Consider the following 24,954-nt stretch of genomic DNA (forward strand, 5'->3'; position numbering starts at 1 on the left):
GGGAAAGTGACAGCCACCGTATACTTTATCTCATATTCGTTTCTTCCATCCTTTAAAAGCTGGATATTTTCTGGCACGATCATTGTTGAATTTACACTTCCGCTTCGTAATTTCATGAAAGAAAATATTACTTAATAATCAAAATTCTCCCTACGCGTTTCTGTATCGCGTATGCATAACTCGAAAAGAAACTGACCGACCCCCGTGTCGGAGTGGTTAGCACACCGCGCCACACAACGCCAACGGTCCCGGATTCGAATCCCGGCCTGGGCATGGGTGTTCTTTGTGAGTGTCCCTTCATCAAAATCATCATATCATTGTTCATCCTTATCTTCGCGATTAGCTAAAAGTGGCAGAAAAGCGAAGTAAAATAAACCAAATCAATCAATCGAAAAGGAACTGCACAGAATACGTGCGTACCAGCCGTTTCAGAAGGCGAAGCAACGAGTTAGAATAATACTAACGACTAGGCTGAGGAATTTTGCCTATTTGCCTTTTATATTCCTTTGTAGTAAAACATAGGCTTTAATGTCTAAAGTTCGTTTCATGGTGTTTCTAGTCCGAAAAGGCATTTTAATAGTGCCTATAAATTCCTATTTTGCTCTATTGTGCCAAAAAAATGGCTCTTCTGCAATATTTGCATACTTCAGCTTTTTTTACGTTCCTTTGGCTTTCCCTACATTGAAGGATGGAAGGCTTTGTTTATGTTGTACTGACTGAAATCTGGTATTCGACAGACTTGAGGGTCTCAATTGGAACATTGTTTAAAAATTTTTTTTTCTTACAATGGTGCAAATTGTTTTTTCATCAATTGTTTAAATTCGCACAGTCGTTACCACAAGCTCTTTTTGTGAGAATTACTTTAATTGACGATTCCCCGCAAATGTGAATTTCGATCATAGTTTGTTAATCGTTATCCCACTTTTATAATGAACTGAAGTGCCAATAGAGTATAATTGTGCATTGTAAATAGAAAATTGAAATAAGTTCACATTCATTGTCTGTTTTAATGTCTTTTTTAAATTTCAGGGTGCCTATTTTCGTACCGTTCCTAATTTATAGTGTCTTTTTAAGTGCCTATTTTCATCAGTTTGGTGCCTATTTCAGAGGTTTTTAGTGCCTATAAATCCGCACCCTACTAATGATTCAGTTAGGAAAGTGATCGTGTTCAGCTCACAGATGCTATTTGAGCATTGCTCGAACACTTAACTCACCCTAAGTAATATGCCTTAAATGATGATCGTTATGTGTGGAAGCATTCACTATGCAGCACATTTGCTATGGTCGATGGTTTGCTCTTTCCAGAAAAGGAGGACATTTACAGAATTCTAAAAAATCCGCCCGGACGCCGGACAGACATCTAAAAAGGAGGACATGTCCGGATAAAAGAGGACGTCTGGTCACCCTAAACAGGAAGTACTTGTGTTTTGTAAAGCAAGAACATTTTTTCCAAAATCTATATTTGAACCACGGGATTCAAAAATTAAAAGGAGAAATACTATGCAAGAAATACAATGGATCCGGAACTTCTCTTTTTCCAGTTCTTTTCAGCACTGACCATGCGTAAATTTATGCTTTGGCTTACTTATATTTTTTTCTATGCACCATTACCTTTATATATTCTGTGTAAGTTATGTTGCAATGTTCTTCAATTTGTGTTTTTCTCTTAAAAACAAGATCATCGCATGCTTTACAGTGCTGGAAATAGCAGACACTTTGAGAAGTTTCATCTTGATGACATCACAGAAACCCTGCCGTGGTTGTAAACATGGAGGCTGAAAAAAAGATCTCCTATGACCAGACCTTCAAGAGCAGGGGGAAAAGCGGCCGAAGGACCTTGGATTCCCACATTTTCTGTGATGACCTGGCCTGCCTGACACCATTGCACTCAACAAGGAATGTAACAGGATGGTTGGGCATGGGAGGTAGAACTCGGCTCTCCTTTCGTTGCACTAAATGTAGCGCATCTCTAGCATATCTAGCAGTTTCATGGTGTCACTTGACTAATTTCACACAAATATACAAATATTCTGACTTTTTTACTACTTCTCTAAAATATGTAAAAAGCAATATTTTTATTATTTTGGTTTGTCATCGCCACAACTCCCGATGACTGAACCTTTTCTATTCATGCAAAACTAACAATAAATCAAGAATTTGATAGCCATCACCATCAAGAACGCTTATTAATCTAACAGTGAGAAAATACGAAACACACTTTACAAAAACATTATTTTGTCCTACTGCTTAAACATCTTAGAACAAGAGCATACACACAGGAGGGGTTGGTGGAAGTGTAACCCCTGCCCCAAATGCCATGAGCCACAAAAAATTACATAAAATTTATAGGAATGTATCTGTAATTTGAACACTGTGAAATTATTCTGGAGCAATATTCAGTTATGAATCATTCATTATCTATATTTATTGTGAAAAAAAAAATCTTCATGAACCTATATTACCTCAAGAGACATGAACCTCCCCCATTATCGTAACCATGTAATCAAGGGGTACTAAGTTCAATAACTGGTGTAGGCACATAGTGGTTCGGATCCCACTTTAAACTCCAATTAACCTTTCAGTGTTTAAAGCGGACTTTAAAATGTAGGAATATGCACCCCCCCCCCCAAATACCTTTCCTATACAGGAGGTATGAAGCACAGACAGGCACCTTGGGTATGCTACTGTGTTAGGCACTTATAGGCACTACCAGTTGAAATAGGAAATTTTATTAGACACAGAATTTACACATAATGATTCTATCTGAAACATACTTCTACCTAGAAAGCCTACAAATCTGTTAATAGAAACAAAATAGACATTTACAGCAACATTCAGCCTGTAATGTAACATTACTCTCATCAACCAATTCATAGGTCTTCAGCACAGAAAAATGTTTCAGGACAGTAGAATCATTGTTATGCTAATTCTGATGTGCCTAAAATTTCCTACTTTGATTAGTGCATAAAAAGGGAAAACACAGGTGGATCAATGGAAATTCTGCACTGAAGCATCATATGCCGCATGTATGATAGAGCTGGGTGCAAAATCATTTAAGACTGGTGCAGGGAGGAAGATCTTAATCTACACACACGAACATATATCACATATAAATTTATGATATGGATGTTTATAATGTTTCTAAATATAAAATACAATAAATTACTAAATATTTAAAAAAACATTATTATTAAATAGGAATTAATTTGTTACTTTTAAATATATAACATATATTTATAAACTAGCAAACTAATTATTTTACTAACTGGTTAAAGATGTTAATAAATTACAAAATAGTTGAAATCAGGCCCGTAGTCAGGCAGGGGTGGGGGGGGGGGCTGGCACTGCCGCCAGCCCCCTTAGGTAAAACTATTTTGTATTCTAATTTGAGGTGAAGAGTGAAAATGTAGACAGAATATATTAATTTGTTCACAACTTTGTTCGTTCATCTTGTTTATGAGCAGAAGTCTAAGCAGCGGCAAGTGTTTCGAAGATTCTCTAGACTTTAGAATGTTCTTTCATAAGGAGCCTTTTTTATCTGTACCTTCCCTGCCCCTGTTGCAGCCTCTCGTTTGACAGAAATCTTTGACTTTGATGTCATTATCCACATTCCTTCCGCATCTGCGTCAAATGTGAACAGATCCTAAGTTTTATTGCTTTGGCCAGGGGTGGAATGTACGGTAGGCACTATGATTGAAGTGAATATTGTAGTCTCTGACACTTCTGCGTTGTAGCGATTCCATTGAAAGTAAGTTAGGTCATTACAACCTGTGACTGTACATTTTAACATGTATGATATAAATATCTGTATCATCAAGAATAGTATCGATGGTGTCACTTCAAGAGATGTTTTAGAAGATGTAGAAAAAAACTGTAGTATTTGTATATTTTAATTTAACTTAATGACCCCGACACACATAATTGAAGACCAAACTTGGTAAACGCTGTAAGTGCCACAAGAATTCAAACACCGTTTTCCACGTTAAACTGTGAAATGTGCCATCTGTATAATGTGGTAAACGTGAAAAGTGGCTGGTAGCCCTCTAAGTAGTTCAAAGGGCGTGTAAAAAGGTCACTAGTGTGCACGTTCTTACGGGCTGATGTTCGGAACGATGCGATTTCTCAACACTTTCACTTTTGGCACTTACAACGTTTACCACTTTTAGTCCTCAATTTACCTTCATTTAATACTATTAAACTTTTGAAAAAATGAACTTGGTTCACAAAGTCCCCCCCTGATAACCCGTAAGCCCCCCTGGAGGTCAGTTCTAGCTACGGGCCTGGTTGAAATTGTGTCATTAGGGTTTTGTTTAGTTTTTGCCCTATATTATAATAAATCGATTAGAATTTATAATTATATTTGACTAGCATTCTCGTTTTACTTTTCTTGTGTGCATATTGTTATTGATGTAGATATGTTAATGATGTCTGGTCAAAGAAAGAGAATACTATTTTCTGAATTTTCGATATTATCCATAGTAAAGTACATAAGAAGTCAAAACTAATTGCATATATTTTGTTGTTATAACAAAAAATCTCCTCCTGGGAGATCAAGATTGAGGTCAAGATTGCTGGTGGGGGGAAATCCCCCCTGTTCCCCATCCCCATGCAGGATTTCACACCCTGTGATGGAGGTTTGTGTCATGCTACCACAGGATGAAACATTGCTGCTGATATATTAAGTTCCCAGGTGTTGTGTGTCACTTCACTGCGAAATTTCTCTAATGGATGGTTATTCCCTGCCTCAACAATGCAATGTTGTTGTTGAATTGTTGTTTTAAGTCCACTTTATGCACAGTAAGGCTAATCGGGACTGGACCTACAGTTTAAAGTGGGATCCGAACCACTGTGCCATGTGCCTCCACCGGGTATTGAACCCGGAACCCCTTGAATACAAGGCAACAACGCTACCACTGCGCCATCGGGGAGGCCCAACAATGCAATGCCTAGCCAATTGTTAGTTACACAGTACTCTTAGTCTTAAATCGTATTTTATGGTAAGCCTACAAAGCAGATCTACACTAGCACAACCTTGGTCTTTAGAATCCTCAATCTCCATCTTTCCTTCACCATCAACTTCGGGTTTATCCTCTTCATTTTTGGTCTCTGGCTGTGCACCATTCTTGACTTCCTCACTGGATAGTTTGGTACCATGTGATAGTTTATTGTAGCCAGCGCCAACTTCAGCTTTGGTTTCGTTCACTGGCAAATGCACTGCAACATCCGAGGTCTCTGTGAAATTTCTCTCAGCATCCACATCCATCGTATGCATTCTGTTGAGGCTGTAAAAAAGGATAACAAATTTACAAAATGTCAATAAATAAAGCTTTCAAATCAAGCATTATATTTTTTAATATGTAACAATATAAAGTATACTTTTGTATGGTACAATAGCTAACTTCTCTAACAGTATAGTTTATAATTTCTGTGTGTGTAAGTGCAGATGTGTAGTCTATGCATGCATTAGATCAGTTTGTAATTTACATAGACTTTGCAGACTATGTAAAATGTACAAAAAATTAATTTACAACATACTTTTGATTAAAAAGTTGTCTTTTCTCGACCATGTTGGTTCATGTCCGGATGAAAACAGTCCTATTAATAAAAAAATCCACATTCTCTTCCAAGCAAACAATAGGAAAGGGGTAAAATATTTTGCGACAAAATCTCGCATGTACACTACGGTAATATTTCAGAAATAATTCCAGTGGTCTTTGGGAATATCGACGGCAACACTGCAGTTTGTAGTGGCACTTATGCGATTTTTGAGAAATGCACTCAAACCTTAAATAATAATAATAATAATATTAGTCACAGGAAATTAAGTGATCAAAGGTTACGAAAATATACTTGTGTACATATTTTAGGATTTTGTCGACGTATTTCGCATGTTTTGGCTACAAAAAATGCAGGGACATCGTTAGGGCCCCACAAGATTCAATTATGAGCCCCCGCAAACAAAATTTTGATCTATTAAAAATTATCCTAAATTAATACTATATATACATTTCTGGTAAATTTATATCAGAGCTGGACCAATATGCCAAATTTGTTATTTTGAAGAAAATCGTCAAAAGCAAATATAGGACACCAAAATGTTCACCCTTTCGTTGCTTACAGGTTAATAACGAAAATCATGTAATCTTCCTGCCTTGCTCCAAGTTCCTAGAAACATACATTCGAACTTTTTCCCACATTTTATACTGGAAAATGTATAATTTTGAAATAACGGGAATCACTGCTTGGAAAAGCACAGCCACAATAATCAGTCGTTGCACCCTTTTGTAGGACTTTCAGTTCATCTCGCACCAAAGTTGTTGCTTGATAATAAGAACCACACCAGCTTTGTTTTTAGCTTTTACTTTTCATTTAGTTGATCCCCCTCCCCCCCCCTATAAAATTCCTGGGTGCACCTATGTCTGCACCGAAGACATTGGATCGAATCCTTGCCAGCGTCTTATAAAATATACTTCCATATCCAATGGCGTATTTTTTACTTTGTTCCTGGTGTCCTCCTGGGTACAAGCGTTATGGCGGCGATTATGGGGAGCAGTTTAAAAATAAATAATTAAATGCTCCTTTTAGCCCAAACATGTTTTTGTATAGTATTTATTATCCTCTGGTTCTGACAGCACCCTGATAATATTTCTGCTTCCCTCTGCCTTCCCATCTATTTCTCTGGCGCCGCCATTGACATTGGTAAAACGGCACAGCTTTTTACAAAGTATGTATTTACGTGGCGGCTACCTTTTGGTTTCAATAACGGCCAACTTCAAAACATAAAACTCGTGTTGTTGTTTATTTATTTGCTTTATTTTACTTCGCTTTCTGTGCCACTTTTGGCTAAACTTGCGAAGATGGGGATGAGTGCTGATGATATGATGAAATTGGTGAATGGACAATCACAAACATCCATGCCCAGGCATGGGCGTCAGGAAGGGGGTGGGGTGGCAAGTCAACCAAAATTTATGTATTTCACACATATAATTTCATTTTAGCCACACTAGTATGTGTTAAATATTGCATGAACACCATGCACCGTTTCACTGAAATTAGTGACATCTCAGCCCTCACTTTGTACTTCAAATCATTCATCTCCCCAATAATAGAATACTGCTCTCCCGTCTGGTCCATGGCATGTCCCACTCACCTCTCCAGAATCGATTCAGTCTTTCACTTCTTCCTAGCTATAGTCCGTCACAGGGTTCCCTCATTACGCAATTTTTCTTCTCCGCATCTCTTGTCTTTTCTAAACTTACAAACTGCTTATCAGCGACGTTTGCGGAATGATTTCAGTTACTTATACAAAATTGTGAATGGCAAAATCCACTGCAACACACTCCTTGAGGAATTCCACTTTAGAGTACCTATGCGCACAACTCGCAATACAAGGTTATTTTATACAAAAAAAACCTAGACTAGAAATTCAAAAAAGATCTCTCTTTTATAGACTTGCAGCACAATACAATGATCTCCCCTCAAGTATTGATATATTTTCCTCCGAGTTTGCCTTTCCGTCTTCTATCAGAAGAAATACTTGTAATTAATATCACATAGTGACATCTCTTACTTATTTTTTTGTTCATTTGCTATTCACTTTTATGTTGTTTTGTTACTCTTAATTATTTCTTATTTATTTACTTTATTTTTTATTTTTATGCTTATTATAATTATTGCTTTCTCATTGTTGACAATTTCAGTGTAAAATGGCCACCTGTGCTGTATCTGAAATTTTCTCAATAAATAAATAAATAAATTCAAATTTAAGCAGTTTTTTTTTAGGGAACAACACTATTTTGGGGGAAAATGTGCCTTGTTTGCCCCCCTGAAAAAAAAATACCTTCCTTGCCCCTCCCTGGAAAAAACCTGCGGATGTCCATGTGTCCAGACCGGGATTCGAACACGGGATCCCTGGCGTCGTAGCGCCATGTGCTAACCACTCTGCCACGGGGGAGGCATAAAACTTGTACGATGAGTCCAAATTGCTGGTACGTGTAACATGTGATGTTCTCATGTGTTTCTACAATAAAAATTATTATAATAATTCTCCTTCAAAACAATGAAAAAATGAAGAGCTTGGATAAGCAGCACAGTGGGGAAAATTTCAAATTCGTGCGCCACTAGGACCGGATTAAAAGACCTATGCCTAAATCTGTCGTCTTTGTGGCACGAATTTCAGACAAACAAAATAATAAAACGGGAATGACTGATTTATTCCATCCACTATAGGTCTTGTCCAGTCTTACGGCGGGCGCCCCATAAGCTGGCAAGGGGAGCGGGGAAGCGACCAATCCAGCGTGATAAGAAACACAGCAGCCTGTAGAATGAGGTGCGCGTAGTACTTCCTCCCGCCACGTCGTAACTCTCGGCGCTTGCGCTTTTTTTCTGGTTGGTCTGCCGTGTATTCCCCGCTCCCCTTGCCAGCATGTAGAGCGCCCGCCGTAACAGAAGACAAAAGCTATACTCGTATGTAGTACAGTCACGGACACTCCTGGGTTGTAACGATCCCATTGAAAGCAAATGGTATCCTTACAACCCAGAAGTGTCCGTGGCTGTACAATAGGTAAAATGATATGGGACGGAGTATTCGGATATGAAAGCGTTACAATAATGAACCACTGGTGGTGATTAAAAAGCTATTAATCAAAATTTATTTCAGGCATCACGTGGCAAATAAGCCACGAAAATTAGAAACTTATAGCTTCGTAATAATAAACAAATAATAACAATAGCTTGTTGAAATCAGACTTGAAGGGTCATATCCCCACCATTGTGGAAAAGGAAAATATCACAGACGCAAATTATATTCTGTGTAACCAGTGGCGTGCTCAGGATTTTCGAAAGGGAGGAGTTATGTATACTTTTTTTTGGTAGTCAATCATCATTTTGCCACCTTTTCCTGCATTTGACGTTCTCTTTTTAAGGAATACTGGGCCAAAGGGGGGGTTAGAACCCCCACCAACCCCTCCTTGGGCACAGCACTGTGTGTAACATCAATGTAAGAAAAAACATGTACAAGAACTGCCTTCTAATAATGCTTGTCCGAAAACTTTTAGTCATTAATACCTCTCCTCAACCCTTTTGATTTGATTTAGCTTTTTTTTCAAATTTTGGCTAATCACAACAATGAGGATGAGTGATATGATGAAGGGACACTCACAAAGAACAGTCAATCCCAGACCAAGATTCGAACCCGGGACCTCTGCCGTCGTAGTGCTCTGTGAAAACCACTCCGCCATGCAGGATGGAGGTCGGTCTTTCTCCAATCATATCGTCCGATTTTGATTTCAGGATCCCGACTTTTTAACCTTGCAGTTAAATTCGTTTTGTTCTCACCGTGTAAAACTATTGTTTCCGTATATTTGTTTACTGATGCGAATTACTGAAAAAAAAAATGCCACGAAATCACAAGTTTTCTTTGAGAAAAGAAAAGCCAAATCCATGGATTTTTTTAGGAAATGGCTTAACCTTTAGCCAGTTCTTCAAAATGCCTGCAAAGCATAAGGAAAAATCAAAGTTCCGCGAAACAGTATGACGTCACAGCATGGTGAAATAAGCCTAAAAGCATGTTTGATGTGGGTGTATCATCGTATGCGAAAGCAAAAGTGTGACGTAAGCTGCTACATCCCTATGCATGTGCTATTTAAGATTCTTCAGTCCCTGCGTTTTGTTTTCTTGATGAAAACTGCTACCATTCTGATAAGAACATTTTGCATATTCACTCACCTTAGTTACGCGCTCCCACCAGGTAAAAAAAGTTTCAAATTACATTCTGCTGTTGCATGTATTACACTTTCAAAAGAACCACAAATAGATTCGATTGTACCGTAACAAACACTTTTGAGGCACAGCACTGTACACAGAAAGATAACACATGAAGATCTTCTGGCACTGAATTACACGTTACACACGGAAAATTGGCGAAGGGCAGGTGTAGCAAGGGGAAAAAGCGCGTGCGAATAAAAGTTTCATCAGGCGAAAATATTTGGCCGCGGGGTTTCTTGCACTGACGCAAAGAAAGAATAGTTGTCTGCTTCTGATACGGTGCCTTCGCACGGGCAACGCGATTCGGCCGGGCGCGGCTTCGTCTGCTACTACCTCCCCCCTTTCTCTTTCTCTTCCGGAAACAGCGACCGCGGCGCCTCTCGCGGCCGACGCAAGAAACTTGCAGAATCGGGCACAGACCGCACGCGTTCGGTGTCAAAAAAGACCCACACGGCGGCTTCTATGCGGGAGGGTGTCGCAACAATCCTTGCCTTGATGTAAGCCAGAGTTTCGCCTCCTGCAACGCAGGCTGACTGCTTTTTCGGAAAGTTGCGAGAACAATCTCCGCGTGCCGTGGCACAGAATTGCGCAAAACAAAAGGCCTGCAGTTAGGTCATGCGAAGACGGGGCAACCAATGGACGCAGAGACTGCAAAAGAATGACCTCAATGTCCTCTACGGCGAGTCCTTTATTAGATCAGCCAATCGGAGCACGCCTCGCGGGGTGAACATTCTCTTGCCAAGCCGACAGCCAAGGCGCATGCGTCGAGTTCCTAAGGTCACCGGTTCAATAGCAAGAGTTTCTTTACATTTTGTGCCTGCTACTTCCCCCCTCCCACTCCCCTCCACTTTTTTTTTTGTCCTGGGATATGTTGCTCTTCTCATCTTACAGTGACATGACACGCTGCAACTTTCGACCAGGGACACGCGAAAACGAGGCCACGGCAGCGGCACCTTGCGACGTTACCTTGCAATGCAGGAGAAAGCAGAGGGGAAGTGTTACCATATCCCGAAAGTCGATAAGCAAGCACAGGGGGAGACTCTTCATGGAAAGATAAGACGTTGGCCTAGTTTTGTCGAAGAGCCAGTATTCTTTCTCATTCCCTCAACGGGGTTAATTTGAGCCTACGCCGCCTCACCTGATATCTCCACAGGAGATGTTTACTGTCGTACTGCGTCAGAAAGCTGCCAAAACTTTGGAACCCCACTCGAACCCAGCAGGGCCAACCTTAGGTTGGTGCAGGACCTATAACCAAAGTTTTTCAGGCGTCGGAAAAGATCAGACTATTTTTTTCCTTACTCTGAAGTGTAGGTGTCCTTACGTAACCACAATACAAACATTATTACAAAGAAAAAACAATTTATATATACAGGGTGTTTCAGTTGATTTTGCTCTGATTTCAATCTTCATTAAAAACATTACTAGAACAGATACAAACTTACACAAGGTACCATTGGAAAGAGGAAGGTTCAAAGATCTACTAATAGTTGGCGTCGCCAGTTTGCCAATATTTCCCACGCCGCAACCGTTGTCAGAGACAGGAAAGCAGAAACGCCTGGACTTTGCACATGAATTCTCGGAACTTGTGGAAGAGGATGATTCTGTGCTGGAAAATGTATGGGTAAGTGACGAAGCTTATTTTCATCTCCCCGGGGAAGAGACAAAACATTCGATTTTTGAAACGTGTTTTCTACAACATGTTTGTTCGCCTTCCTCGTGTTGCCGAAGTGCGTGGTGGCCCTATTGAAAACATACTAAAATAAATGTGAACCTTCCTCTTTTCAACGGTACCCTATGTAAGTTTGTATCTGTTGTAGTAATGTTTGATTGATTTGGTGTTTTAAGTCTACTTTATGCACAGTAAGGCTAATCGGGACTGGACCTACAATTTAAAGTGGGATCCGAACCAATTGTGCCTCCACCGAGTATCGAACCTGGGACCCTTTGTTTGCCAGGCGACAACGCTACCACTGCGCCATCGGGGAGGCCCTTGTAGTAATGTTTTTAATGAAGATTAAAATCAGGGCAAATCAACTGAAACATCCTGTATTTCATATTGCTACCTAAGAGCAATAAGCAGAACATTTCCGATGCGCCACTATGATGTGACGTTCACTATATTTAATTACAAAATTGGATGTGTTGAACATCAAACTATTTTCTTAGATATCAAAGTGGCAATTTTAAAATTACATTCACTAATATTCTGTATCATAATTCTCTTTTTTGTTTACTTTTCATTGGATTTTGACTGTAGTGAATTTGCATTGTTTAATACGAAACAATAGTTTCACTTCATGGTGTCATTCTATCAAATGAACACTGCATGTTAACTATTTTTGATTGAAGTATTTGAACACGACTTTTATGTATGTAAGTCTTCGTTTCGAACACAATTTTATTAAGTTTGGATATTTTTAAGCATGTCTAAACAATCCATGAAGTAAGGAAAAATCAGATTAGTTGCTTAATTGGAAGCACCAGCGTTCACAAAGTGTTCAATGGGCCCACCTGTATATTCCACCTTGGCTACTGGCAGCAGACGGTTGACAAGAATTTTCTGTCTTTACAGGCATGGGTAAATTATATGTTACTTCACTGTTGGCTTACCGTAAAACAATTTTCAAAACCTGTAAATTCGCCCTTGTCGAAATAATAACAGCCACTATTTTGGAAAGGAAAGAAATGAACCTCAACATTTACGTTATATCGCATTCACTGGCGTGGCTATCCATTTCTATCCAGTTTGCGTTAAACAAACAAGTTATGGACATTTTCAGATTACCAGCGTATCTTATTCCACTCACGCAGCACCCAAGATTTCGTATTTGCACACATTACATAGCCAAGCTAAAACCGTTAATATTGGATCTATGAATGCTACTCTGAAGGGCCTAAACTTCCTTTTCAGCAACTGGTCCTTCAAAAGCCTTCCGCAATGATATTATTAACTGTGAGGTTTGCTCAAACATTACAGTGCAAAGGCCAAGTATTTTGACCCAGATAGATTAGCATGACTTGAACATCTTGATTGACTTTTGCTATCACGGAAAATGGAAGATTGATTTTAAAGTGAACTTGTGACACCAGACAGAGATTACAATTACGCCAGTTTCGCTTACACTTTGAACTATACTACGACTTTTAGAAGTTGAACAATATACTACGGGACGTATGCATAAAATTAATTCAGAAAATGAAATTAATCTGAAGTCACAAGCGATGAAATAATAATTCCCATAAAACATTCCAATCTCACATCTGTCGGTGCAGCAGAAACCTAATAGATTGTATCTGTTGGATGCAGCAGAAACCTAACAGCCCGGATAGTCCTGGTTTCTTAGTGCTGTCCGGGGATTTGAGAATCTGAACATGGAAATATATACTGGTATTGAATATTGACGACCAGAATTTATAACCGGCAAGGATCGATCGATTATAAGGATCGATTCTTTTCTTTCTTCGAGAAATCGACTTCCGAACTGTTCCGTTTCCGTACTTCCGTGAGCGTCTTGGTTGTCTTGCAAGCGTGTGAAGTAACTCGTCTACACGTTTTTGATAATTATAACTATTTACAAGGGCTTTGCATTTGGCAATGGGCAAATGAGTGTGTATTTAACGTTAACATGCAGCAGGAATACAAATTCTTGAAACTGTGTAACGACAGTGACAGTGAAAGTGTGCAATGTACACTCTGCAATGGAGTATTTTCTCTTGCACATAAAGGAAGAGGTGATATTGAAGACCACGTGAAAACAGTTAAACATAGGAGTGCTATTAATGCTACTGCTTCAACAAACATAAGAGATTTTAAAAAATAATGTTAATATTTTTCTTGTACAATTTATAGTTTAATGTTCCAATAAAATGTTAAGGCTTTTAAGTAATTCCAATTTATTTTTGTAAAAAAAACAAACTAAAATTCAGCAGTAACGAGTTGATCGCGAATATGTCCTGGGTTGGACCCAAAAAAATATGGTAAGCCTAGATTGAGACCATATAAAATGAAAGTCGGTGAATAGATTGTGACTTGGGATGTTGGAAGTTAGTTGGAAAACTTAAATAGATGCGTATAAAAATTGGTGAAAATGAAACGTTCATGTATAATTAATAAAATGTTAAAAAATAATGTCACCATTGATGCTTTAGTTATAAGGTGACGTGGTGTAAGGGGGTGACCCTTACTTAAGACACCCAAACACCCAAATGTCAATCTCCCTTCCACGTTGTACAACCTGGACTGCATTTTGCAGACTAGTGAGGCTCTGGCGTCTAGACTCACAGCCAGTATAATCTAGTTATAAGGTAACAGTAGCCCTGCTGAAGGTGATGAAAATGGTTTCGATTATTCATTCATTTGGTTTATTTTACTTCGCTTTACTACAACTTTTGGCTAATCGCGAAGATAATGAATGAATGATGGAATTTATGAAGCGACACTCACAGGCCAGGATTCATGGAGGTCAACAATGGTTTACAGAAGTGTCAATTGAATTGATATTGGTTTCAGCAGTGGACAGCTACGTGAATGGCGATTGCTAAGTGTAATCTATTACTCAACCAGGTAATTACAGTTGTTTAACAATGGTCGACAATAATAACGGGGAGATCCACAGTTCGCAGTTCTACCAAAGTAGACGGGAAAACGTACGTGGGGAAACACGTGTTGGCAAACGCTGAATAACCTATGATTTGTCTCCCAAGAATTTCGTTATTTCAGTGCGAAATCAGCTGATAGCAAGATCATTACCACGGCCTCGGCCCCTTCAGCAAACAAAACTTCCTGTGGAAGTGTGCTCAAAGGAAGGGGATAGGTTTCCTCCAACTCGACCCCATGACTTTGCCGTCTTTTGTTCTGAAGTTACATGACACTTGAGGTCAGCCATTTCAGTTGTCGGTCATTCACCGCGCCAAGATTCGCTGATCCAAGGGAACAGCTATATGCGTTTGCAACGATGGATCTGCCATCTATGCTTTGCATCCACGGAGATTTCGCACACTGCTACCAACAAACTAAAATGTCAAATGAGAAAATATAGCTGACCAATTACCGCACACCCGGAACCGGAACTACATGTGCGGTTGCCAACTCGTGAAAATAACTCTGAGCCGTTGCAATAGTGTGGAAAAGGACTGGTGAATTTTCGAACGCGTCTCGTGACAAAACCGAAGTTGGATCCAGCCATTATACATCATTGGTTGGATCGCTTTAGTTAGCGTGGGTGTCATCATTTAGTGACATCACGTTGTAACAGAAAGATCAGCCAATATTCCCACACGTGCAGTTCTGCATATAGAGTGGCATCTGGTGACAAATTCGAAACAGCACTTGATCTACTAAACAAGACGAAATAACATGTTGCAGGGAAAACCAGGCATTTCTTGTGCGTTCGTGATTTTTCGTGTAACACCAGTTGAGAGTGTCAGTAAGTTGCAAAAATGAATATTCAGAAATACTCTTGAGGTGACCAACTTCCGGCCATGAATTGAAGCCAGGTTTCCGATTTTCGGCATTGAATTAACGGAAGATTTAGTCGCGACAAATTTTGCGTGTTTTAGCGGCGCGGCATCATTCCAGTAAATGTTTATGGAATGGTTAATATTAATGGTTAATTGATTGATTTGCTTTATTGCTTTTGTGCCACTTCTGGCTAATTTGCGAAGATGGGGATGAGTGATGGATGATATGATTAAATTGATGAATGGACACTTACAAATATCCATGTCCAGGTCGGGACTCGAACCCGGGACCCCTGGCATCGTAGCGCAATGTGCTAACCACTCCGCCACGGGGGCTGGCGGTTCATATTAAACAAAAGAATTAATTTATACTTTATATAATATACAGGTCAAAATAGATAATAAAAATTTACAAATTTGGATGTTTATTAGTCCTAGCCCATATGTGTTGTCCGCTGCTAAGCATCAATCAACTACTGCAAGATATTACGTCACTTCTGCCCGCCAAAGGCTAAACATGCAAGATCTTGCAGTAGACTTGAAGTTTTGTATGGCTCGCTAAACTCGGGATGGGTTGAAATTTCGCAATCTTCGTTGTTAATAGAAAATACGGGAGAAATATAATGTTAATAGGGGAGAATAGTAATAATAAAAATAGCTCTAAGATTGGAGATCGCAGGAAATGACAGAGTTGGTCACCCTAGACTAGAGTACCCTTTTCAAATAAAGTTTCCTAGGTTAAGTTAGAGCATGCATGGTAAATTAATTACACAGAACTGATAAGCTATATCACAGGGTTATTTAAAAGAAAAAAATATGTACATTTTAAAGAAAAAATAAATATAGACACGGGTGGCGGCGATTAGGGGGGGCGAGGGGGAGCTGCCCCCAGTTTTCGCCACTTTTGCCCCCGCACTATGCTAAATCTTATCTACGAAGGGAAATGTGGTATTTGCCCCCCCCCCCAGTTTTGGCACCTTGCCCCCCCCCCGTTTTGGGACCCAATCACCGCCACTACACATGTGTAGAGTGAGATGAGCACAGGTTGTCAGTGGCTTGTTTTAATGTTTTGTTTCAATTCTAGAAGCTCTCATTGAGTAAACAAGCTGATGGACAATTTGCTTGGTAATGCACACGACTCTACTTTATTACATATTTTGGTAAGTTTACATCAGCATATTACGCACAATGTTCATAGTGCGTAACATGTCAGATTTCACTGTGATAGTCCAAATGTTCCTAAGCACGTTGGAGCATACACTCACCAACGCTTCTAATGGCTACTGTTATGTGTTGTTTCATATCTGGTACAACTGAGGTGCATAAAAAATACCACACAAACTCGCCATCTTTCACTTTGGCGCAATGCGAGGTTCAAAACTTGAAACAAAACCTTCACGAAACAGGTAATATTTATGCATCCTACTGTACATTTACAGTATCCCATTTACGTTACACACGGAACTGTGGTGTATCCGCTTTTACCATCAACAACGAAGAGAGGAAGAATGGAGTATGCGCATATGGAGGTAACCGCCCACCTCCGTGGTGGCTCTCGTGGGGAGTGTTTATTTTAAGGTTCGCCAGAAGGAAAATTTATAATTAGCTATTATTTTGCACCTTTCCGAAATTTAGGATGACGCTTTTCTAAGAAGCAAAGAAAACTGTTTTTCCTAATAACCGGGTAGAATGCTTCCAAGAAGCACCAAAATGAGTAAAAGATTCCAAAAATTCTTAGAAAAACTCACATCAAATGTGTTAGATATTTTCTGCAAGGTCTTTAAGCAAAAGTTTATTGCCCTTGTACTATATTTTTGCTCAACTCTGTAACATGCAGAAGGCTATAGCAAGCATATTTCACTGCTCGATTCTGTAGAGTAAGAGTCTCGACCTTGTCTCGAATCTCGATGCGAAACCGAGAACGAGACGACGTAAAAATCGAGACCGAGATCGACCCTCGTGAAATCAAAACGAGACCGAGACATGGTGTCCAAGACTCTCAGTGTCATTCAAGACTTTGGTACGAAATTCGAAGGACAAAATACCTACACCAAATATACATATACACTCTACAGGAGTGAATATCTACCTGATTAGATAAAGCGCATATTCTGCTTATACTAATTGCGAAATGAATTCATTAGTGGAAATTGTGAGGTTTTGCTACGTTCTTGCATATAGATACTCAGGATAAACTTCCATTTTCGGTTTGTAGCGTCGAAAGAGGTGCCAATCAGGAAAAAAGTTAAGAAAAATTGTTCACCTTAATGACCTCTGTACGTTTGTGCGGCGACACTACATACAGTGCGTCCCATATAAACCCGGGACGCATCGTATGTATCGTTCAGTACAAACGTACCAGTTGTATGTGGGACTCACTGTATTTCGAGACGAAAACTAATCGAGCACGAGATGGATATTTGTAAATCGATATGAACTCAAGGTCCTCCTCCGTGGCCGTGCGGTATAAGGCGCTGTGCTTTGGGCTCCGTGCGGGACGGCATGGTTTTGAGTCCGCCTGGGTTCAGTCTCCAGGTTCTCGGCCTGTGTATAGGACCGGTGGCAACCCACCACCGTGAGGAAATTTGGGAGCTACGAGTGAGTAGCGTAATTCGGTCTCGGATATCTCCTATAACGGCTGGGGGTTCGACGTGCTGACCCCACGTCACCCCAATATCGGTTGAAGATCTCCACACCTCTGGGTGCGATTGTCGGAGGGAGACTGGTAGTCGGGAGATCGGCCTAGGTCCTTCAAGGGTTGTCGAACCACGGGTTATTTATTTTATTATTATGAACTCAAGAACTTTATCATCCCTACGATAGAGTTTTGTGTATCGGTTTACTTTAACGAAATTGCGCCCAAAAAAGCACTATAAAATAATAAAAAGAAACCAAAATACGCTGTGAATATGAACTTGTTAATTTTGTTCGTCAGTTGCACACTTATGGACTTCAATTATCTGTATTATACTGTATATTTCTCATTCTTGCGTCGTTCCTCTCTTACTTTTGACTAATAATTACAATGATGTTGAAGGTTGGTTAGATGAAATTGATGTAGACACACTCCCAAAACAATAGATTACCTTCTACAATGCACTATTGACAGAGTAAAGTAGCGAAAAAGTGGCAAAAAAGGAGCACGATTGTGCAAAAATAGATCCTATGAAAATGCGTTCTGAGACTCGGAACAACAATAAAGCCTATGCTTGAATACAAAGTAATAAAAAATAAGTCAAACATGCAAAAATCTGAACCTTACTGATAAGTCGTGAATGCTAAACTTCTTTCTTCGCTTGGTGTAGAGATTTTCCCCACACAGACTTCACAAATACAACAGATCTTGCACGTTTACCAACTAATATCAGAATTGCTAGAGGGTGCAACGCATAAATTAAAATCATTCTGTCACCATGATTTACGATCAAAATCAGCCCAACATGTCTTGAAGGGAAAGCTTACATTACACCAAACTTTGTGCACGGGCAGTTTACACAAGCGACGTGCAAAAATACACGAGGCAGACGGTTTCCGTCCTAGAAGCGGATTGACATTTTCCAGTCCGAAAAGAAAGAAGCGAAACACTCCCTTCCGCGTATGTGGGGGATCTATTTTAGGGATTTCCACGAATCGTTCATTATCGTGCTACTCAGAAAAGTAAACAGTTATAGCGTTTGCGCTTTGTCTTCGCCCGGAAGAAACAATATAAATACATTTCAAAGGAAACATTATACAAGCTATATACTTCCAAAAGAAGAAAATGAACTTATTCGTGCAATGTTCTGTGGTATAGAAGGATTAGAGAGGCGGAAAGGTTGAAGTCGATCGTCTTTCGTTGAGACAAATTGAAGTAGAAGTTTCACCACACTATTTCGGCATTCTCCACGTTACCGCCGGTGAACTACCCTTATTTCATATGTTTTTAGCTTTCATGCATGAGTATTCTCATAATATATTATGCAAACTATTATTAACACGAGCTTCCTGCTTTCTCGGCTGCACATGGCAGGGGCGGTGTTGCTACATGAAGGGAAATGTTCCTTGGTGTAGGGAAATCTAGGTCCAATTTTAGGTAGAAAGGGAGATTTTATGAAAAATATAGAAATTGACGGAAAATTTGAAGTTGTCGGGCTTCTGATTTTGTTTTAATTTCATTCCTGCATCGGTGTGTTATTTCTATAACGTCTAATTAATCTAGATGGGATAAGCAAAAACTGCTGCGATAAACCAGGTCAAATTTTCAGAATACGACACTGTTTCTGCAAGAGACCAGCGCTCTTCGATGAGAGAGGCAAGATGGTACCAAGGACGAGACCGAGACGGCCTTGTGAGAATCGAGACGAGAACGAGACCTTATAACTCGTCAAGACTGGTACGATATTCGAAAAATTACCTAATCCAAATTTACTTTAGTATGTGTCTTCTCTACACATACTAAAAAGGTGGATTATGTCTTCTCTACACATACTAAAAAGGTGGATTATTTATGGGTAAGTCACGTGTTTTGGTTTGTAGCGGCACTTGAAGCGGAGGGAGACGCGGAAGAGGAGCACCTTCCCCCCTCTGTGCTGAATGGCTGCATATATCCAAGATAAAATTCCGCTTTTTGAGAGTTCGTAGTGTCGAAAAGAGGCGTCAAACCTAAAAATATATATCAAGAAATATTTCAGCTCACGTATATACACGGGAGACAACTATAGCCATTCTAGACATACATTCGATATGCCAATATGTTTTAATGACTTGTGCACGTAGTTCTGTTGACTACCACGGGTTGCTCTGGCATTCAATAAAACAGAGGTCAGGACAGGCCGGACTGGGCGGTGGAATTTCATTAGTAAGATTAGAGAAAAAAATAATTTGTACCAGTTAACCACGTGACTTCGTACGTGTTAGTTCACATGTTATTATGCTCACGAATGCAAATATATTGGTCGCAGCTGTACAAGGTCACATGACTTCAATATAGCAACTACGTTGAGCGGTATGACTTTCATCATGTGCACTATATTGTTACGCGCAAGTTTTCCGCACAGCTGGCATTGGAATAACTAATAGGATTTCTCATAAACCAGGTGCACTTCTCTCACGGACTTCATTCTTACAGCAGATGGAGAATAAGTAGGCTGCCACGTATTGAATGGCCGATCTGCTTTCGATCCTTGGGCTTTTCTTTTCTTTCCACGAGTTTTCTGCTGGATAACAACACTCGAAAGTCTGTACATATGGCGAATGATAAGATAAGAGCCTGGGGTTACCTACTGCGGTGTCGGTTTCTCGGAATTCTTTTCCACTCAGTCACGCTATGTGAAGTGATCATGGTCATAAGTGGCGTGTTTGAGGAGGGGGCTGTCAGGCATGAGCCCCTCTGAGAAAAAAAATGTGCTTACCTTAAAAATATATGGTTTATCCAGTACTGCCCATGAATTATGAATGCTGCAGAACAAGTAGAGATACAACGTGAATCGTTGTAAAAGTAACAGGAGTTATTCGTTGAAAGAGTACCGAATTTTAGAGAGAATTTCTCATTTTCAAAAGTACAAAAGTTCCTGGTTCGAATCCCGGTCTGAGCATCGGCATTCCTTGTAACTGTTCCTTAATTAATTACATCATAATTCATCCTCAAAAGTGGCAGAAAAGTGACGCTAAATAGCAAAAATCAAATCACATCAAAGCCAATCCATTATAGGCAACTGTGAGCCGTGGTTGCATATGTATTCAGGATGGAATTCCATATTTTCGAGGGTTCGTGGCGTCGAAAGTATGCGTAGAAGAACTTTATCAAGAAAACGCCCTTGAAAGTTTCTGGGCTAAAAAGCACCCCCCCCCCCCACACACACACATACACATAATTTCCCTTCATTTAATACTGTTATTATTTTTTTCAATGAACTTGCTTTACAAAGCCCCCCTAATAACCCTTGAGCCAGTGGCGTGCCCAGGATTTTCGAAAGGGAGGGGTTATGTATACTTTTCCTTGGTAGTCAGCCCTCATTTTGTCATATTTTCCTACCATTGGCGTTCTTTTTTTTTTTAGGAATACTGGGCCAAAGGGGGGGGTTATAACCCACACCAACCCTATTTGGGCACGCCACTGCCTTGAGCCCCCCCCCCCCTGGAGATAAATTCTAGCTCCGGGCCTGCATGAGGGTTTTCGCAATCGAAATATATATAAATTATTTTTATAAAAAGAAACAGGAAAACGGAGCATAGGAAGGCGAAATGCTCACTCATTGAGAAATGAGAACTCTGACGTGAGCCTTGGTTCTTTTTTTCGAGACAGCTGCCGTTCGCAGAGGAAGCAAAGCGCCAGGGGAGGGAGGAGCTATCCCTGGAAGAGCTCACAGCACTCCGCGGTGCCCCAACCGAGGGTCATCGACCCAGAAGCACGCCAGTGTCAGGCCAACTTCATCGCTGCAGAAGAGGACTCCCTCCGCACTGTTGCCAAGTCAACCTCTTTCGCGTTGAGGATCTCCTATCAGACGTAAACACCGCTTTCGCGCGTTGGCTGTGCCCTGAAACTCGCGTTTATTTACTTCCACGACGTGTCGCCCATATCCTCCCGATAGGCGCTCGAATATTAAGAAAAAGAAAAAAACGATGTCTTCTACGGTAGCGGTACCCAGTTTTTCTGAGTCGCGGAACATTTTTCGCAATATAAATTCGTCCCTGACCAGAGCACCATCGTCCAGAGGCACGTATGTTCATTTTTGCCTGGTTTTCCCAAACCGTATTCAAGTTGTTAGTCGATATTTTATCGTAACAAACACACGATTTAATTTAGGAATTATAAATAGCTAAAATTTTGATATAAACTTAACGCTTCCCAATGAAACTCATTAAAAGCGAAGCTTTAAATATTGTTCTTTCTAAACTTGAATTTTGCACATTAAGTGTCTTTGATATAACGACATTTTCAGTTACCAGCGGGGAAGGGGGGGGGGTAACTGTAGGCAAATTTTCTATGTTTACACTGTGCAAACTCACGTTGAGTGAATGAATATGGTGATGGACATTTTGCGTCCTATTTTCTTTCCGTCGACTGTACATAAGTACTAAACCGAATGAACAATAACAATAATAAAATAAAGACAAACCACTTGAGCACTGATTCAAAGAAGTTAGGTGAATCCACAAATTCACAATATTGAGATCATGTCACAAATATTCAAATACTTTTTTAGAAACACTTGGGACATGCTTCGCGAATCACAGTTCGGGGCGATTGATTTGGTTTATTCTACTTCGCTTTTCTGCCACTTTTGACTAATCACGAAGATCAGAATCAAGGCAGGCGGAAGGAGGGGGGGGGGCGAACCGTGCCACTGCCCGGAGCTGCAAAATTTGAAGAGAAGAAAAAATAAGCTTATTGAAAACTTTAAAGTTATAATATTATATTATATAACTTGGAACTGGAAGTTAATATATGCCAACCCACAGTTTTGAAGGAATATATCAGTAGTATCACTTTAAAACCACTGAGTGCCACAAGGTAGGAAAGCTGATTCGATGCCTTAACTCCGTTGAGATATCAAGTGGGAGAGATCTATGATGCGCTCCTTCAAATAATTGGCGACAATAAAACTGTCCAAATGGTCGCACAGGAGGCTCAGTGTATTACAAACCAGTTGTGTGGCTTTACATTCCTTTGCTCACTAGTTATCTGGTATGAATTTTTCTCCACGTAATGTAATGAGCAAATGTCTTCAAAACATTAATCTACGATGTGTTAGATGCGGTTAGATGATTTCTTGTAAACATGTCAGAGCTTTGAAAAAAGCAGGAGTGATGAAAAATTTCAAATTTGTTAGAACGCCACTTCCTCCCTCCCCCAACTCGTGGAGGCGTCGGGGGGCTGCGACCTGCGAGTCTCGGTTGATGAGAAAGAATTGGCACCGAATTTAGATATAGATGATTCAAAGATAAGCAACACTGTACAGGGTCGAAATCGAAAGAAGAAGCAGTTTCAGTATGATGAAACTGTCGAAGATCCACAAAAACAGTACAAAGTTGATTTTTGTTACTAGGTCCTAAACGATTATTTTAGCTCTAAGAGAAATATTTGAGCAGCTTAAACATCATAGCGAATTTTTCAATTACTTTTATGATATTAGTAAGCATAAAGACATGTCATCTGATCTTTGAAAAGTGTAGACTTGCCGGAATGTTAACACATGAAGGCTACTGAATTAAAAGATGAACTAAAAGTGCTTTGGGTATAATAAAATAATTACACCAAAGGAGACTTTAAACTGATAAAGGGTCATGATTTTGCACCTAATGTGAATGTAGAACTTCGAATTTATTAACTTTGTCGGTAACCGTGGCAAGTGGCGAACAATTAAGTGGCAAGTGGAAATTAAGGTCAATAAAAATACTATCTTCGGTCAATCATGTCTGAAACACGCTTGTTTCCATTTTATGCAAGATAGCATTATACGAAAAAGAATATTACATGCAAAGGTAAAGGTAAAGTTAGTTCCCTGTGCACATACGAGTAGCACCATGTGATGAATAAAGGAACATTTACAGGATGTGGGAGTAGGGCCACACACATTCTCGATGTCGGCCATTTTGACCACTCTCCGCCCGCCTTTACCTCCCAGGGTTGCCCCCAGGTGCCCATTAATTTGAGCCAGAGCCCAGAGTCGCTTTACGCGGGGACAACGCAGGAAATAATTCAGACCTTAGATCACCCATGCGGGAGATCCCGGAATATTACATGGAATTCTTTTTAAAATCCAATCATGTATCACAGACCTACAACGGTAAACATATGAAGTGAAGCCTTCATTTCTTTCCTAATACTTGTTACATGTAAGATATACGTTTGAGTGAGAGTGAGAGTGAGAGAGAGAGAGTTTTCATAAAATATAATAATAATATAAAATTAGTGTCGCATTTTTTTAAATGTAACTGTGGTCGAGCGAGATACCCTTTGTGCTCAATAGTATTGACTATAACAATTCTCATAATTTATTTTATAGTTAGATGTTTTACTTAGGATTATATTGATTTTCATTTCCCGTTGCTGCGTAATGACGGGAAGGAGTGGGGTTTGAAAGGGAGCGGCATCTGCCGCCACCGCCCAGGGCGGCAAAATTACTAGCGCCGGCCCTGAACAGAATAAGTGATATGATGACACTGATGAAGGACACACACAAAGATACCCAGGCCGAGATTCGAACCGACACCTGGCGCCATTGGGCACTGTGCTAACCACTCTCCTACGGAGGTAGGGAAGCAGTATTTATCCTCATGTAGCATTTGCAAACAGCTGTTTATGTCGATCATTAAAGCGAGATACAGGCTACTAAAAATAACATCAAGAAACTCGTTGAAGATCCCGCTTATTTCGTAGGGAGCCCGTCTTCCTTTCTCTATGGGATGTGTGCCCTCGTACACCAGAGGCGTCTCGTGAACGAATGCGGTGCATGCTGCGCATGCGTTCACGAGACGCCTCTGTGATACACAAGCTTCGATTTACAGCCTCCCGGTCGTATTTGTAATCAAGAGGCACGGGTTCCATTCCGTGGATAAAATCCCACTTCAAACTATAAAAAAAAAGGCCCAGTCCCGATCAGCCTATCCGAGCACGCGTGAACTTGCCACGAGTGCAAACAAACTTCGTTCTCACTCCACCTCGTGCGTCGGACTGAACATGCAGTTCAAAGCTGAATCGAATAACGACCAACTATATGTCCCTTTCTGAGCGACACTCGCCACATG

General features: G+C 40.1%; 1 protein-coding gene across 2 annotated transcripts in view; it reads right to left on the minus strand.

Moving 5' to 3' along the window:
• Nucleotides 1-24,954, minus strand: part of LOC145988517 (uncharacterized) — a 72,166-nt gene that overhangs the window by 19,048 nt on the left and 28,164 nt on the right. Inside the window, exons 1-2 of one of the 2 annotated variants that reach the window (XM_083123406.1) lie at nucleotides 9,727-10,300; nucleotides 5,032-5,282 (exon numbers count right to left, since the gene is read on the minus strand). In XM_083123406.1, the coding sequence (XP_082979532.1) occupies nucleotides 5,032-5,272 (241 nt within the window). In that variant the 5' untranslated portion in view covers nucleotides 5,273-5,282; nucleotides 9,727-10,300. Of the gene's footprint in view, nucleotides 1-5,031; nucleotides 5,283-9,726; nucleotides 10,301-24,954 lie in introns of those variants that run through there. The other variant, XM_083123405.1, reaches the window with a different exon arrangement.

Source organism: Lepisma saccharinum, chromosome 6 (assembly GCF_977018435.1).
Source record: "Lepisma saccharinum chromosome 6, izLepSacc3.1, whole genome shotgun sequence".
NCBI classification, from domain to species: Eukaryota; Metazoa; Arthropoda; class Insecta; order Zygentoma; family Lepismatidae; genus Lepisma; species Lepisma saccharinum.